The sequence below is a fragment of the Anser anser genome (assembly GCF_964211835.1).
Source record: "Anser anser genome assembly, chromosome: 8".
In the NCBI taxonomy this organism is placed as follows: domain Eukaryota; kingdom Metazoa; phylum Chordata; class Aves; order Anseriformes; family Anatidae; genus Anser; species Anser anser.
Window position 1 is genome coordinate 12,094,084 of NC_139728.1, and position 16,753 is coordinate 12,110,836.

General features: G+C 55.7%; 2 protein-coding genes across 4 annotated transcripts in view; both read left to right on the top strand.

Annotated features, from left to right (window-relative positions):
• The window catches only part of COP1 (COP1 E3 ubiquitin ligase), a 133,352-nt gene extending 127,522 nt beyond the window's left edge, over positions 1–5,830 (top strand). For both annotated transcript variants that reach the window (XM_083846007.1, XM_083846009.1), the window contains exon 20: positions 737–5,830. In XM_083846007.1, the coding sequence (XP_083702133.1) occupies positions 737–754 (18 nt within the window). In that variant the 3' untranslated portion in view covers positions 755–5,830. The remainder of the gene's footprint in view (positions 1–736) is intronic.
• Positions 5,831–5,933: 103 nt separating this feature from the next.
• Positions 5,934–16,753, top strand: part of TNR (tenascin R) — a 64,034-nt gene continuing 53,214 nt past the window's right edge. For both annotated transcript variants that reach the window (XM_083846003.1, XM_083846004.1), the window contains exon 1: positions 5,934–10,520. The gene's annotated coding sequence lies outside the window, so the exon portion shown is untranslated. The remainder of the gene's footprint in view (positions 10,521–16,753) is intronic.

Consider the following 16,753-nt stretch of genomic DNA (forward strand, 5'->3'; position numbering starts at 1 on the left):
ATCCAGAAAAAATCACTGAAAAGGCAGAAATGAGGGGAGACCCAAGTGTTCTCCATGTGTGTGACAAAATTTATTTTTTTATTCCTTATTTAGGCCAAAGGGGTGTGGTTACTCCTGTTATTGGAGTGTGTGATGCTGTAGCCTTTAGTTTGTAGGTGGCTAATTTATCAGGCTTTGGAACTGGTTGCTTGTTACTTCGGTCACTTCCTTCTTAGTAAAACGGGCAAAGCATATAGATGCTTTTGATATGTTTAAGTGAATTAGGCAGCAACAGGAGAGGTTTTGCTCATGCTCTTTGCTTCTTAATGAGAGAAGGTGGAGGGAGGAATGTGTAAACAGCCAAGGTTATTTGAATTGTGATATTTCCATTTGAATTTATCAGCAGGCGGGGGGGATGATGTGATGGTCTGGCAGTGCCTGGGAAAGGGCTGAATTTGCAGCTACACCATGGGCACAAACCTGCTTCAGTCGTGCCAGCCCGTACTCGCAGGCTAAAGCCCTTAGCTCTCCCTGCTAAAAGCAGCTTGGATTATTACTGGCTGTACAAATCACTCAGCAGGTGACACCCCTCACAGTGCTTGTCTCATCTGCGTGATATGACTGCATGCTGGTGAGTAAAGGGTAAAGGGTGGAGACAGGAAGGGTCAGACCTGTCCTAGTGATCTATATGCTGATGTAGGAGATAATGAATGTCATAAATTCCTGTTCTAAACATCTTGTCTTCCCCATTAATCAGGTACTGGAGCTGGTATGAAGGGTTTTCTCTCAAGGCTTGAGGTACTTGGTCCTGCTGATATGCTACAGTGTTCATCTGGGATCCTCAGTGGGACAAGAAACCGAAACCACCTTGATGTTCTTCCCCAAAACCATCACGTTTGTTTTTTTTCCATTTATGGACTTTTGAGGACATTTTGAGACACTGGGAACACCAGTGAACTGTCTGCCATCAACATTAACTCCACAGACTTTGCTGCTGCTGGTGGTGGTATGGTTGTCTAATTTTTATGATAGGAAAACAAATTCTTTTAAATAAAAACAAAAAGGAATAATAAAATTTATTGAGCCACAAGCTGAAGCTGGAAGATTCTCTCTTGTTGCATATGGGAACAGATTTTCTTGGGAAGGGAACTTACAGGACCACACAGGGCTGCTGTCAGTTACACATCTCCAGTTACCTTTACCTGGACTGTTCATCCCCATTGGGGAAAAAAGTCTCCAAGCCGTACCTGGACACGCAAGCAATTCATTTTGAGATATGGTTGAGTTGTTCCTTTGACTTTTTTATTTTTATTTTAGATGCATTAAATGTTGAGAAATTGTCACCCAGGTTGGCGCTGCTGGAGACTGGAGACCTCTGGTTATCAAGAAGAGAAGAGCAGCTTCCTCGCTCTTCTTTGTGCCCGTGCTTCAACCCAAAGGGGCTGCTCCGAAGGAGAGGAGCAAGTCATCCATTCACCCACGTGAGCCTGGCCCTTCCTGCTGCCTGCCAACAACCGTGCTGAAGTGACCTGAACCTGGCACCTGGACTGACCTCACGGAGACGTCATGGAGTAACGACCTCACCACCACTGATCTGGCTGTGTTTGACTATCTCAGCTAGAGTAGAAAGTTTCTTGATCCAGTTACCAAAGCCCTGCACCACTACTGTCCCGTGTGGTCTGATTACGTTTGCCCCTCTGCAAACCATCCGTGGGAGCTGAGCATTGTGAACGTTGTAATAAGAGAGGGGATGAAGTTGGTTTGTAATGTGTTTCAGAGCCATGATATAAGTAGCCTTATTTTTAATGGTCATGCATACACTTAAATTGTACATACAGAGGGGGAATAAAGCGTGAAGCTAAGAGGCGTTGTTGCTTTGTTGGCAGAATACGGGCGGTGGTAAGAAGGTGCAGACAGACTTCAGGAGTAACAGTCCTGGGAAGCTGCCAGGACTTGTTAGGTTGGGAAGTGGAGTTGGTGGGTGTAGTGTCTTTTTCTGGTTGTGTCTGGCAAAGGTGCGATGCGTGCAGCACTACCTGGAGGAAGCGTTTCCATTCACAGCCAGGCACTCTTGGGATTCACTCACAGCTGTGCCTGTCTCCCTTGTGTCCCTGAGGCTGGGGTTGCTGCATGGGCGCTGCACACTCTGCATGGGCAGGGTGAGGTCCTGCTCCACTCAGGCCACACATCAAGCAGCTGTAGCTGCTGAAAGGTGTCTTACGTCCTCCACGTGTTAAACGCCTGACGCTGCTCTTCCCAGAAGGGTTGTGGGGTCTTGCGACCTCCTTTGGTCACAAGGAAAATAAATAAACAAAGATGCTCTTGGTATGAAACAAAGGAGAAGGGATGAAGCCTTGTAGCAAAGCTGGGGACAGATCCTGTCCTGACTCACCGTTTGTGTGTTCCTTGAGCTAACACCCGTGGCTCTCAGCAGGGTGGGTGTAGGACACGAACATCGCTGCCGGCTTCTGCAGAGTTGTGGCTGGGGGGAGGAAGCGGAGGGTGCTGAGCTGCAGGAGCTGCGTGGGCTGCGCCCTGTGTGCGCTGGGCTTTGCCCATGGTTGCTGGCATGCCAGAGGAACGAGAAAAATCACAAGATGGTGTTTGTCCTGCTCTGGGGTGCTATCTGCAGGTCTCAGCCACGTGAGTCACCAGAGCCACTGTGGCAGAAGGGATCGAAATTGGCTCCGTCAGTGTCGGGGCAGCCACCGCTCCCTGCCACGCGCCCCGTTTCCTGAGGCTGCTGGTGGGTGACTGCGCCCCGAGCTCTGCCAGCGGCCCTTTCCCCTGCTGCTCTCCCTCGCTTTGATCACGGCTTTCCCCTAGCCTCTCTCATTTATTGGTGCCTATTGATTTATTCTGTGAGCTGCTGTTGTTGTGTCTGGTGTTTTGATGAGAGCCTGTGGGCGCTTCCCTTTTACCCCAGCTCCGTGCCACAGGCTGCCACTTTTTGTCAAGCGCCTGCCTTCCTTCTCTGCCCCCCACGTTGAGCAGCCTCTGTATTTTAAATTGAGATGGCTCTGCTGAAGCCGAGATGCTCAAAACAGAAAGGAAAACAGCTATTTTGAATGCTGCAAGGTTACTCCTTGAATTAAGCAGGGAAAACAGTTTAACATCAGCCTCCTTTATTTTTTAGGTTTTCATTCTGCTTCAATCAAGATAAAATGCAAATTTGGTGCCTGGCCCTAATTAGAAACACAGCAGCTCATAAACACGAGTTGATGGCATTTTTTGTCTTTGTCTTTTTGTCACAAGTGATACGCTCTTTATTTTAATCCCCTTAATTTTCCTTCTTTCAGGTAACTCTCTGCTGTTGATGTATATTAAGCTGCATATAATTACTTACTGTAATCTTTTAGCAGCGTTTGGTTCAATTTCTTCCGACTTCGTTGTTGCTCTCCGAGCCCTTGGCTTGCTATGTGTTACCCTAAAGAAAAGCGACCCACGTGGAAGGACAGGGCACCCTCCCAGTCACGCTGCCTGCGAAAAAGGCAATGTGCTGACTGCTCAGCCTTGCAAAAGGTCTCGTCTACTGCCTTGAGAAGCCATCCAGGGCTTGGAGATGCTCAAATGCGTGACCGAGCCAGGACAGAGATTTGTAAGTCCCTTTGGGAAACTCAGTCCAGTGCTGAACTGCTCTCACTGCAAAAGTTAATTGCAGGTGGTGGACGCTGGTCCAGAATAGTTTTTGGTTTTGTCTCCAGTGTTTGTGTCCCTAGGAGAGGTGTTGGGCGAGGAAGGCTTTTATTTGAGAAAGGGAATTGGAAATCCCGCACTGCAAGCCCCTGTCTTTAATTAATTTTAAAGCATTCAATAGAAGAGTAGGAGGAACATGCTTCAGTGCTAGAAAGGAATTCATAGCTGGAGGGAATCGAAAATGATGGTCAAGGGGAAATTTAAATTAATATCAATATGTCAGCGCTCTTCAGCAGTGAGCGCAGGCGGGCTGCGAATGCCAGCGTTCGACCGGCATGCTGGATCCTTGTTTGTTTAGAGTAATTCTGTTTAACCACGGAAGGTCGCAAAGACACCCACAGATAATTGGAAAGGCAAATCCAGCTCCTTCCTTGTTCGTGAGTCCTCTTTCCTTTCTCCTTTTCGGAGGCCAGCAATAGCCAGCAGGCAGTGGTCAGAGGTGCAGCAGCACCACGATGCGTGCCTTGAAGAAAGCAAGAAGGCAAGCCCTGGTGTAGCAGGACCTGTGACGTGGGACCAGAGCCCACATCCCTTCTTCCTTCAGAGAAGCGGCTGTAGGCATCCCCACAGCCTTCTGGTGATCGTCACCAAATACTTTGCTTTAGGTTTGCTTTCAGAGCGGGTTCTTGGATTGTGGGTCTTCTCGTCCTCTCTGTTCAACAAGGCATTACAAGGGTATTTGGTCCACGTCTTCAGGGTCTGTGTTAATGAAATAAAGTGGTTGGGTGGGTTAAAGCACGGCTTCCTCCTCTACTCCGCCTTAGCAAACCACTTCAGTCAGCTTTTCAAAAACAGCGGGTTTCAATGTTTCCATTTTGACTTTGACCCCTTAAATCTGGGTCTGGGTGATGATTCACCATTGCAGGATCAAAATTTGTCATATAAAATCAAGCAGCAGGAAAAAGCCCTTGGGAGAGGGAGTGATGTGGGCTCTCCTGGGGGACTTCCATGAGCAGCACCAGCCCCAGCATCCCCCCAAAATCTCCTCTGCCCCTGCCCGCTCAGGTCTGGGATCAGCCACAGTTGGACGGCAGGAGAGGGCTGGGAGCACGCTGTCACTTCGTCTCCAAAATCCTCCTAGGCAGTCAAGGAAAATAATTTGGAGGCTTTCAAATATGAAGAACGTAAAGGCCATCCTTAGGAGGCATGAATAATAGCAAGTGACAGCCAAAACCAAGCCAGCAGTGCAAGCTCAACGCCAGTCCCACCCTGGCTGTGCCCGTGCAGCCGGGGGCTCTGTGCTGGGCGCCAGCTCCTTTTCCTGGGGTTGCTGCAGGGGTGGCCCCTTTTACAAAAAGGGGGCTGGCAGCCACTTGCCTGTGTGTCCCCTCGCACTGCCAGCTGGTGCCCCGAGGTGACAGCGCCCTGCCCCACCTCGTCCCTTGGGGCTGGGCCCCTCGCAGTAGATGGAGGCAGGTACAGGAACGTCCACGTGCAGGTGAGGAGCGGTTTCGGTGCCTCCTTGGGGCTGCGGGACCCCCTTTGGCCAAATGCCATAGCAGGGCTGGACCTGCTAAACCCATCTAGGGTCCAGAGCTGGACCCTAACCCCATTTACCCATGGGGATGCTCCTGCTGGAGCACTCCCCAGGCTCAGGAGCATCCCCATGGGTAAATGGGTTTAGGGGATCACTTTTTTTACAGAATTACTTCTCCTTTCTGTCTTTCAGGGACTACTCCTGCCCTGCTGGTTTGCATTTGTTCAACAGCAGCAAAAAAACATCCTGAAGGCACTACCATCGATCTGCAGCGAGGGCAGAGGGGGAGCGAAGCGGGGCGACCCCTCCAAGGCACGAGAGCATCGCTGCTCCCATCACGGATGGGTGACGTTGAGCCAAAGCCCAGCAGACCGCGAGGACGAGTTGGGGACTGGGCAGCACTGGGGCTCGCAAATTATTCGGGAATAGCACGGGTGCCAAAATGATGCTCACGGAGGAGTGGGAGAGCAACGCACACTGGTCACCCGCGAGGTTTCTGGTGCCCAGGAGCAGGCAGCATCCCACGTGCTCTCCCCCTCCACATTTCCTTTTCTCCTCTTCTTTTTTCCCCGTAGGAGATTAATGGTAATTCTTTGTCTTCTAACATGACTGTGCCTTACAAATCCTCTCTCTCACCCTCATCCTTTAAATTATCCACATAATAAAATATGTATTCAGTGATTTCAGGTCATAATTTGATCTACTTAGGGAAGAAAAGGAATGATGGAGAAGGGTTGCCAGCATGCTCCACTTTCATCCATTTATCTTTATTTATCATCTTTCTTTCCTAATAACCCCTGCGCAGCCCCATGATGCCAACACCGGTACCTGCGTGCTGCATCCTTGCAGAACAAGTCCCACGCTGTGCTCCAGCTTGGTGGGACCCGGCGAGCCCCCAGCCCCTGTCTGTTGGTGAAGATGTTGTTATAGGGCTGGAAACGTCGAGCAGGGGGCTGAGCAGCAGAGCCTGGCCCTGCTGGCAGTCAGGGACAGAGCTGCAGGAACAGCAGTGCACGGAAACCCTGCTGCAGCATCCCCAGGACACGGGTTTGGGTCGACTCCTGTCGCTGTTAATTTCTCGCCCAAGAAACGGAGCTGAATGATGGCAAACAGGAGCTGGGGTTTGCAGGACCACCACAAGCCAGCTGTGGGCCGTTTAACAGCCCAGCAGAGCTGGGCGATCCCAACTCATGGCCCTGTCTGGGCTCAGTTTTACCCAGCTGTAAAATGGGCATGAATTCACCCCCCATGCAAAGCCCAAGCATCTCCTTATCCAGCAGAACAGGACTGGGGTCAAGGATCCCTCCTTCCTCTTGTCCATCAGGCAGCCGTGGGGAGGCAGGGGCTGTTGTATGGCAGCGGGTGCTGTAGCCGTGGGGCAAGTCCCCTTCTGGCCACTTCTGTCCCCAGAGCCACGGGCTGCTGCCGGAGCCCTCCTCCCCACGGCACCCAGGGCTGCCGGAGTCTCATTTCAGTACCAGAGACTAAACCTGAACGTGGATTTTAATTGCTTTAATACCCTCCTTAATGCACTGTAACATCGGAATGAATTGTCTCGGTAAGAGCAGCACCGAAGGGCATTTTGCACTTCAAAAAACCCCAGGAGCCCGCTGCGCGCTGCTGCAAATTCCCCCTGCGCTCCCCTCTGCCCCACAGCTGAGGAGGGGATGGAGATGCAGAAGACGAGGGTCCCCCCACCCCGGAGCTGATGCCACCCCTCTGCCCACCCTGTCGAACCGTCCCCGTGCCCAGGAGGACCGAGCCGCCCTCACCCGGTGCCCCCGAGGTTTGGAGAAGCGCAGCAGCGGCGAACAAGCCGGATGCAGCGTACGAGCGCCCACGCTGCGAGCGTGTCGGGCTTGTTTGGCATAAAAATCATGGTTTAAAATCCCTGTGCTTAGTGTGGTCCTTGTAACAATGTCCCCAGGGTGCCTATTTTTCCTGTAGCTGTTTACAGAGCTATTTGTCTGTCTGCGAGCCCGCGAAGCCTCTTGTTACGCTGATGCAAAGCTATCGGTTTCGGCAGCGCTGGCGGGGCTGCAGTGTGGGCGCCCGGGCAGGAGGGGGTTGGTTTGGGTAAAGGAGATTTTCTAGGAAGAAGGTTTTGGAAAGTCCGTGAAACAAGATGTTGCAAAGAGAAAATTATCCAAAAATACCATTTTCTGGACATGATGGAGTAAAAAACTTGCCTGCCCTTGCTTTACATCATCCAGCATAGTGGCCAGAGATTCTCTTTCAGGATAAATAATCTTGCTTGCCTGGACTCATTCAAGTCAGAGAGGCACTGAAATGCCCATGCAGAAGGACAGCTCTGTGCCTGTGAGCCCCTGCGTCACGCTTGCTGCTGTTGTCTTCCCGGTGCCACCTGGTGCTCAGCCAGCGATGACCCCGACATTAAACATGCTTCTCCGCAAGGGCTGGGGACATCATCGCCCAGCCTCTTGCCTTCCTTTTAGAGTGATTTATTCCAGCGATGGAGATGCTCTCAGCATGGGCAAATGAGAAAACGAGGGCTTATAGTGCAATGGTGCTTTGATGGTGAGGTGTTAACATCAGCGCCACTTACCTGGGACAGCATGGAAGCTAGAAGGGGACAAGGACCAAAGAGGAGGACGGGTGGCCGAAGGCATGGCCTCGATCTGCCCCTGCAGAAATGCCACCAACCTTGTCCCCAAAAGCCATGGAGAAGGCGCCAGGTCTCTGCCATTGAACACGGGAACAAGGGAGCTCTGCTGCTGGGCACTGACTTGTTTCCTGCTGCAGCCGCTCTGTCTGCCCCCGCTCTGCGCCGCAAGCCGCAGGATTTCCCAACGCTGCATCCCCAGGGCAAGCTCAGACTCCGTGGCTGCGCACCGCAGCATCATGCCCGGGGGGCCGGGTTGTATTTTGCCAGCAGAGAGGATGCCCAACTGCAACACTGGGGCTCGGTCCAGCACCATTTGCTTTCCAAATGCGTAGCGTTCGGAGGCTGTGCGGTGGGAGCAGCCTGGCGAAGCCCCTGCTGGGGAACAACTGCTGCTGCGCAATTGCTGCACCAGTCTGGGGCAAGATTGGCAGAGATGGGGCAAGATGCCCACAAAGCCAAAGCAGCTGTGCTGAAAGCAGCAGGAGCACAGATCCACCTGCTGGCTTTTCTCCAAAGCTGGAACCCTTTTGGATCCTTTTTGTTTTTTTTTTTTTTGTTTTCTCTTTTTAAAATTCTTTTTCCTACAGAGCCACCTCTCCCAAAGAGCAACAGGTGTCCGTGCTGTCAGCGGCACCACTGGGTCGTTTCCTTCAAAGGCAAAATGAAAAATCCATTTGGTTTCTCGTGTGCTGCCTGTGATCTATAAACACAGCTTTATTGGATGTTTTCAGAAAGCTATCTGCTTGTAATAAGCATTTTATATACGGCGGTTTCAGCTGCGACCCGCCTGCTGGAGCAGCGCGAACACGCAGCGATGCCACACAGTAATATTAATGTTCGGCCAAAAAAAATCCCCAGTTTCTGCCCAGCAAGGTCAAACATGCCGCTTGCAGGGCCACGTGCTGGCCTCTCCAGCCCAGGGCTGCCGGCTGGTTTTGCTTTGCTCCGCGCGCACCCAGCAGCGTTCGCCTTTGCCCAGCTGCTGTATGGGAGCAGATTTCTGGGGATCGCTCGTAGGGCGCAAGACGTGTGGAAAGGTTGGGTTGAGGTTTGCCCAGGACACCAGCCAGGCTTCGGTGCTTCTGTTTGCTGATGCTGGCGAGGTTGCTGCCTCCACCCCGGAGCCGTGCAGCGTGGCTCGCCAGGAAGGGGTTGGAGCCACTGCTGGAAACTGCCTAACCCCACGTGCATCCTTAGGTTGGCTTTGCCCTTTCCAACTTCGGTGAACCAGCTCAGCTGGGAAATAACCTCAGCCAACAACGGCACTGCTCCTCGCTGAGCACAAAACTTTGGGAGGCTCATTACTTTGAATATTCAGCTAAGTTGTGAAGTTAAAAGGAATCAGAGTGCTCTGAATCTGTTAAAATACAACATCACAATCTCTTCAGCATCTTTCCTGCATTTCTTTTTTTTTTTTTTTGTCTGGGTGATGGTAATTGGGTGGATTTGTCAGGAATTCACAAATAGCTCTAAATCTGCAAAGAGAGAACTCAATTGGCACATCCTCCTGGCCGTGTTTGAGGCAGCGGCCGCGGGGGATTTGGGCTCATTTCTCCTGTTCGAGGTGACGCCAGTGCGTGGCTCTGCAGGAGCAGCAGGGACTGCTGAACTCAGGGCTTTTTAACTGAGACGTGCAAGGACAGGTGTAAAAACCCCAGTGCCACCCTGGCCTTTTTTATCCTTCCCCTTCCCCAAGGTCTGGAGCAGCCGGTGGCACCCGTCACCTGAAGGGGGCCTGCGGGTGGGATGGAGGGGGACTGTCTGCCAGGGAGACGGGCGATGGGACGCGGGGCAGTGGCTTTAAACTAAAAGAGGGTGGGTTTAGATGAGATATTGGAGGAAGTTCTTTAATCAGAGGGCGGTGAGGCACTGGCAGAGGCTGCCCAGGGAAGCTGCGGCTGCTCTGTCCCTGGGGATGTTGGATGGGGCTCTAGCGGGAGGTGTTGGGTAGAAAGGACCTAGCAGGGTTGGGACCAGGTGAACTTTAGGGCCCCTTACAACCCAAACCGTCCCATGGTTCTGCGATGCTGTGGTCCAACAGGGCAGGAAGCCCCCCCACACCTGTGGCAGTTTCCACCCCTGTTAACCCCCGGAGGGGCAGCAAGGCCCAGCCCTTGTTGCGTGCAGTTGCCCCGCTGCTTTGCATTCCCAGCCCAGCCAAACTCAGCGGGCTCACTCCTTCCATCGCTTACTTTTTGACTTTTTTTTTTTTTTTTTTTTTTGTGCTCCCCCTGGGAATTTCGTGGAGCTGCCTTCCCCGCACACCCCTTTGGAGATGCTGCATCCCCCGGGGCGGCCGCCTTGCAGCAGGGCCGGTGGGGGGCGGCGATGCAGCACCAGCAGCAGCACCAGGAGCAGCACCAGCAGCACCAGCAGCAGCAGCAGCACCAGGAGCAGCACCAGCAGCAGCAGCAGCAGTGCCGCCTGGGTTTTCGGGCGGGCTTTTCCTCCCGCTTCTGCCCGCTAGGTGGCTGCGTGCTGGGAGGAGAGCCCGGAGCGGGGAGCGAGGGGAGAAGAGGGGCGAGCAGGAAAAAAAAAAAAAAAAAACGAAAAAAAAAAAACCCAAGCTGCTGAAATTTAAGCAGGGGAGGGAGCGGCAGCCAGGCAGTGCCGGGGTCGCTCCGCTCCGCCGCAGCAGGCAGCGGGGCTGCTGGCGCCAGGCCGAGCCCGGGGACCCCTCCGGAGCGGGGGCTCCCCAAATTCCCACCCGACGGCGGCGGCAGGAGGAGCCGGCCCGGCCCGGTGAGTGCCTCCAGCACCGCGGACAGCTCCGCACCCGCACCCCGCGCTCCGCACCCCGCGCCCCGCATCCCCCGCGCTGCCCGGCCCCCGTCGCCCCTGCAGCCCCCCCCGACCACCGCACCCCCCCCAGCCCATCGCCCCCCATCGCCCCCCATCGCCCCCCATCGCCCCCCAGGCTCGGAGGGAGGCGGCGGGGGGACGGAGCCCGGCCGGGGAGGGGGCGCGGGGGGCGCAGCCCGGGGGACGGGGGGGGGGTGCGCGGGGGGAAAAGGCGGTGGGGGAGAGGGTCGGGGGGTCGGGGGGGTGCGGCAAAAGCTGCCCGCACTTTCTGCGAGTTCCCTTCGTTGCTGGAATGAGGTTGAGGAAATTTGGCTCTCGGCACCTGCGTCACACGGCGAGAGGAGGCAGCGCGGGGGGGGGGGGGGGGGGCTGCATCTCGCTGCGTCCTGCGGGCAGCGCCGGGGACACCTCGGTGCCCCCCCGCTCCGTGCTCCGCACCTCCTTGTACCTCCTTGTACCTCCTTGTGCCTCCGTCCCCACACCCCTTCCCTGCAGCCCACGGCTCCCCTTCCCCACGGGGACCCCTCGCAGGCGGCAGCCCCGGCCCCGGGCGGGCTGGGTGGGGGCAGCCCCCGCCGCCGAGGCCACCGGGGCTCCGCCGAGCAGCGGGGGCTGCCCAAAGCCCGGCTCTCTCTGGTCGCGTCCAAAGTTTGAACGAGGTTTTTTTTGTTTTTTGTTTTTTTTTTTCCCCTCCATCTCTTGCTTGCTCGGGAATAGCTCGGAGGCGCCCCGCGCGTGGCTGCGTTTTGGGTTGAAACCTGGGGGGTTTGGGGCGGAACCCAGAGGGTTTGAACGCCAGCCCTGTCATTTCGCGGAGCCGGAGAGAAAACAAAACGGAGGAAAGGGCCCCGCTGGCACCACCACACGCCGGATCTCAGCGGCCTCTTTCCTCCATCAGGAGCTGGGGCTGGAGCATCCCTGCCGAGCCTTCCCCGAGCCGCTCCCCGGGCAGCCCGGCGCTCCTCGGGCAGGGCTCCAGCCGAGCCGAGCAGCCGGGGAAGGAGAGGCACGGCTGTTCCCCGGGCACGGGTGAATCCGGCACGCTCCGTTAGCAGGGACCTGTCAGAGCTCCTGGCAGAAAGCATCTGCCCCGGGCGGAGCAGGAGGAGGAGGAGGCTGAGCTGGGGGATGCTTCCCGGGGTCCGATGGTAGCGGGGTTGCCAGCAAGCTCGGGGTGCTCTTTGGGACCAGCCCCACCACCCGTATGTACCCCCTCGCAGGGGTGGCGGCGGTGCCGGGGGCTCCCCCAGCTTCGGCAGCCCCCTGGCCCCAGTCGTCTTGCCGGGGCGCGTGGCGAACGCGTCGAGAAAATGCTCATTAGTGAGCAGAGGCGTGTGGGTGTGAGGTCGGTGCTGGGAGGTATTACATAAACAAACAGAGCAGAGCCACAAGTGAGGTGCTGGAAGGAGTCGATTCATTGACGGAGCTGCCCAAGCAGAAGGGATAAACCCGGCAGCACGGTGATGTAGCGTGGCAGCCACTTATAATCCCCTCTGCTTTTAATTGTGTCTGTAATGAGAAACGAAATGTCAATGTCATTAGCCGCCACTGCTTGCTGTCCCCATCGGCATGTCCCCATCGGGGGACAGGGGACACGCAGGGGTTCGGCCACATGCCCCACAGCCAGACCAGTTAAAACTGCAGCGAGGGCGAAGCCCAGGGCTGGTGAGACCCCCCCAGCCCTGCTGCAGGCTCTTACAGCCCTTCTTCCCAGGGAGAAGTGGGCTGGGGCAGTGGGGAATACAAATGGATGGGAAAAAAATAGTAAAGAAGAAGGAAATTTATGGAGGAAGCCGTGGTATCCTGCTGCGCCCCTTCCTGGCAGCAGGACCCTGCTGTGGCCGTGCTGGAGACGTGCACCAAAAGCGTCTGTTTTCACCCCAGGAGGAGAGCCGGCACCACCATGTCTGACCATGGGCCACAGGGCCGGGCACTGCCAAGGCTGCAGTGCTGGAGGGCTCCTCGGCTCCTTGCCCCAAAGGGTGGGTGCTTAGGACGAGGTAGCTTGGGACAGCTTGCGACAACGGTAGCTTAGGGCAAGGTACTCAGCTGGTAGCTTTGGCTCAGTTGCACGGATCGATTTTTTTATGGTATTGTCTGACGTAGACCCAAAGTTTGGAGGAATCCGACCCGGGGTGGGGGCTGGAGCTGCAGCTGCCTGTGCGCTGCCTGTCGAGACGCCACATTGAGAGCTGAGCCTGGGGGTCCCGGTGGGCACCACAGTGGGCAGAAATCCTGGGCTGCGTTATGCTGCCAGCAGGCCGAGAAGGTGCCTCTTCCCCTCCACTCAGCACTGGCAAGGCCACACCTGGGGTGCTGGACCCAATCCTGGGCTCCCCAAGTTGAGAGACACGGAGTTACTGGAGCATCCAGCAAGGGCTACCAGGTGGCAAAGGGACAGGAGCACCCGAGGGTCACCCTACAGGTGACAGGGCACCAGCACGGGCTGCCCAGAGAGGCCAGGGAGTCTCTGTTCTTGGAGACACTCAAAAGCCATCTCTGCCAGGACGTCCCTGGTCTCAGGGGGCTCTTTGTGGGACGCTTTGGACCTCTCAGAGGTCTGTGCTGGGCAGAGCAGGTCCCCATGCTGCCCCATGAGAGCCTTCCCAAGGAATGGGCTCCAGTGGCTGAGGCATGGTCCTCTTCTCTTCTCCTTCTCTCCTCTTCTCTCCTCCTCTTCTTGCTTGGTCCTGGCATGGCTGCAGGGGATGGGGACAGAGCCATGTGGGGCTGCACCACAATACGCTCTCCAGCCCTCCTCTTCCAAGCCCCCTGTCTCCTTATGCTTATCTCAGAGCTTGATTTCTAAATCCTTCACTTTACCTTTATAATTACCCCTCGCAACCTCCTGCAGCAGCTCCCTGATGAGCCCCAGGTAACTGTTTGGTTTCCCCCGTGCTTCGTTCCCTGTCGCCTTGCAATGTCAAAGCCTTGCGGCTCCGTAAGCGCCAATGCTCCCCTCCAGCAACACAGCTGCAGGGGGGTCCAAAAATTGAAGGGCTGGAGGTGCAGCTTGGGCTGTCCTACCGCTGGCCCTGGCCCTGGTGCCTTCCTGGAGCTGGTGACCCTCGTGGCCAGCATCCGGGGGGGGGGGCAGACCGGGGGTCTCCCATTAGAGGAAGGTCCAAGCGGCGCTCACTGCCTCTGGGTGAGGAGCAGACCAAGGTCCTGCAGGACTCGCAGTGCTGTGACGTGTTGTGGCCACGTGCAGGCTCTTGCTAAGTCTTGAGAGGTTGTGTAGAAGTGTCTCTGCTCTTCAGCTGGGTTTTGGTCTTATTCACACGCGCTCAGCGGTTGTTTTGTGACTCCATGGCTGGTTGCTGCTGGGTTTGCCGGTGTGGCAGACATCACAGTGAAGCTAAATCCTCCCTCCGTGCCCCCTGTGGGTGGCTGAGGGGCATGGGGGGGGGTCAAGACCACCCAAAAGCTCTCATCAAAAAGGGCAGCACAGGTGATGTCTGCTCTCCGAGGCTCCTGTCTCCAGCTGAGAGGCAAGAGGGGCAAGGATGGCCTGGGTCATGCAACATCCCCCTCGCATCCATGTTTCCAACCCATTTCAGTCCCAAAGCACCCTTTCCAAACTGGAAATGTGAACCTCTTCCATTTATTTCAGCTGAAATCATGATAATCAGCAGAAAGCTCTGAAAACACTCCTGATTCCTAAAGCCCACCCCTGAGCAAGAGCACAGCCCCGACGCTGGAGGCCGGTTGCCTCCAAATTAGCCAGCTGGAGCTCTCGGCTGGTAATTAAATGCAGATTGATTGGGATAGATCGGGCTGTTTTCCCTTCGGGTGCAGCAGGGGTTCCTGGGGGAAATGCTCAAGCTGGTGCTAACAGGACCCCCCCGCCCCAAAATGTCCAAGGAAATCCCATTGCAAAGCACGAGCTTTAAACTTACCCTTAATTACCCAGATACTTTATCGCATAGCACTAGGAACAGAATAAACCAGACAAACAGTTCTGAGATAGCGCTCAAAGACTTGCTTCGTTTAGTAAATAATTTTAATGTAAGTAACTATTTCCTACAAGGGGGACAGGGCTGGAGTGCCACGGGGGGGCTCCTGGCCACAGAAGGGATGAGCCCTCCATGCAATTCCTCATTAATTACTGCTCAGCACCCCTCTTGGCAGCTAAACCGGGACGGATGATGTGGTTTTTGGCTGTCCTGTGCTCACAGGCAGCAAACCCACTGCTGCCGGGGATGCAGTGTCCCCATGCAGGTGGAGGCTGGGAGAGTCCCCGTGCGGCAGCACCGGGTCCCCTCGGGGCAGGGAATCAGCGAGCAAATTTGGGGTGAATCCATCTGCTTGCCGTTTTGGTAAAGTGCAGGGGTTTTGTTAGCCTTGTGCTAGAGTCCTGCTCGGCGCCGGGCGATCGCCCTGCGAACGGGTGGCTCGGGGATGCTCGAGGGAAGGGGATCGGTGTCCCGCTCGGGGTAAGCATTGCCTGGTTCAGACAGCCTGGGCCAGCGTGCCCAGGGATGCTTCGTCTCCCTGGGCAAGTGGGTGGGAAAGCCAATGGCCCAAAGCAGGGCCGCGAAGCTTCTCAGCCTCCTCGTTAGTTGCTTCTTCCCCTCTCCCTGCCCTCCATCTCCCCCTCTTGCTCCCGACCCGTCCCTCTCCCTCGCCAGCCTCGCCACACTCTCTTCCCTGCTCCGGGCTTTTGTTTCCCTCCCGGCTCGGCTGAAAAGCGCTATTTATTGCGTCAGGCGCTCTCATGAAGAGAGGCTCTCTCCGGCTGCCCGCCGCAGATGGGGACCTCGCTCAATCCGCGCCCTGTTCTCAGCTGGGGAATAACAATGAACTCGAGACGGAGAAAGAGCAGCTCTGTGCTGCGGGAGACAGCCCTGTCCGTGGGGCTAAAATAACTCCACTTGTTTTATTTATAAACTCCGGGGGGACGGGGAGTGACCAGCATACAGATGTTGGCACAGCTGGCCCGGCCGGCACTACGTGCCCCGGCACAAGGCTGCCACGCCGCGGGGATGCGCTGGGGTCCCGCATCCCACCCAGAGCAGGGATGCTCCCGCGGTGCTCAGCTTTCCCCCCAGAGGAAGGAGTCAGGGAGCGGGGAGTAAAAACGGGCATAGAAAAGCCTTTCTTCATCATTTATGAGCGCACACAAGATGAAAGGAATGGCGATAGCAGTTAAGCTGATTTTTCCCCATCCGGTTCCCTCCCCTCCGCTGCCCCCCCATACACACGCTCACTCCCGCTCGTCTCCTCCCGCGCTCCCACGAGTGAATTGGATTAGTCACATCCTTAATTAACTGTGCTGGTGTGAGCTCTATTAGGTATTAAATGTTTGTCACAATCCAATTAAAAAAGCCATCCCAGCAGGGCAGAGGTTTAGCAGTGCCGCAGGCTTGCAGCCAGGCGGAGGGCGTGGGGCAGAGCCCCCTCCGGCCCCACAGACACCCGTGGCGTTGGTTTGCCTTCAGGAAGGGCTCAGACCTCGGCGTTAGACCTGGGTATTTTTGCTCCAAGGCTTCCCGCACTGGCACTGGCTTTGCTTTCTGCCTCCAGCCACGTGCCGCTGATTTAACCCAAGACATCACCATTTTGGTTCTGTCTCCCCACGCACACATTATATTCCCCCCAGCAGCCTAACCCACAAACCCCACCATGCCTGTGGGGCTCTTGCTTCTTTTTTCCCAGCCTTGCAGCCCGTTCCCGAGCATTACAGAATTGCACATCCCCCCTCACCCTCTGCAGCAGGACTTTATTAAAGCCCTGTGGAAACTTTGGATTCGTTCTCGTTACCAAAGCTCTGCCGTGCAGCGCTGCGCCGGCTCCCCCTGCCCAGGGCCCTAGGAGTTTCCAGGGGCAGCCTGGCCACAGGGAGCGCTGGGGCTGGCTTCTTGCTAAGCTTTTATTATTTTAATTTCCTCTTTTTCATCACTGTAAACGGCACGGCTTATTTGGCTGCAGTTCCCAGGCTTGCCCTCGGTGCTTTGCTGTGGATGAGGTAAACCACTGGCCAAGCCTGTGGTCGAGGCATCGATTTGCACAGTAGGTTAGGTGCCACTCAGCAGTTTTATTGTAAATAAAATAAAATAAAATAAATAAAATCCTCCGGGGTTGAATTTTGACCATGGCATCCCTGCATGTACCCGGGAGGTGGCGGTGGGACCCGTGGGTACCTACAGCCCCGTCTCGCCCCGATGTCCCAC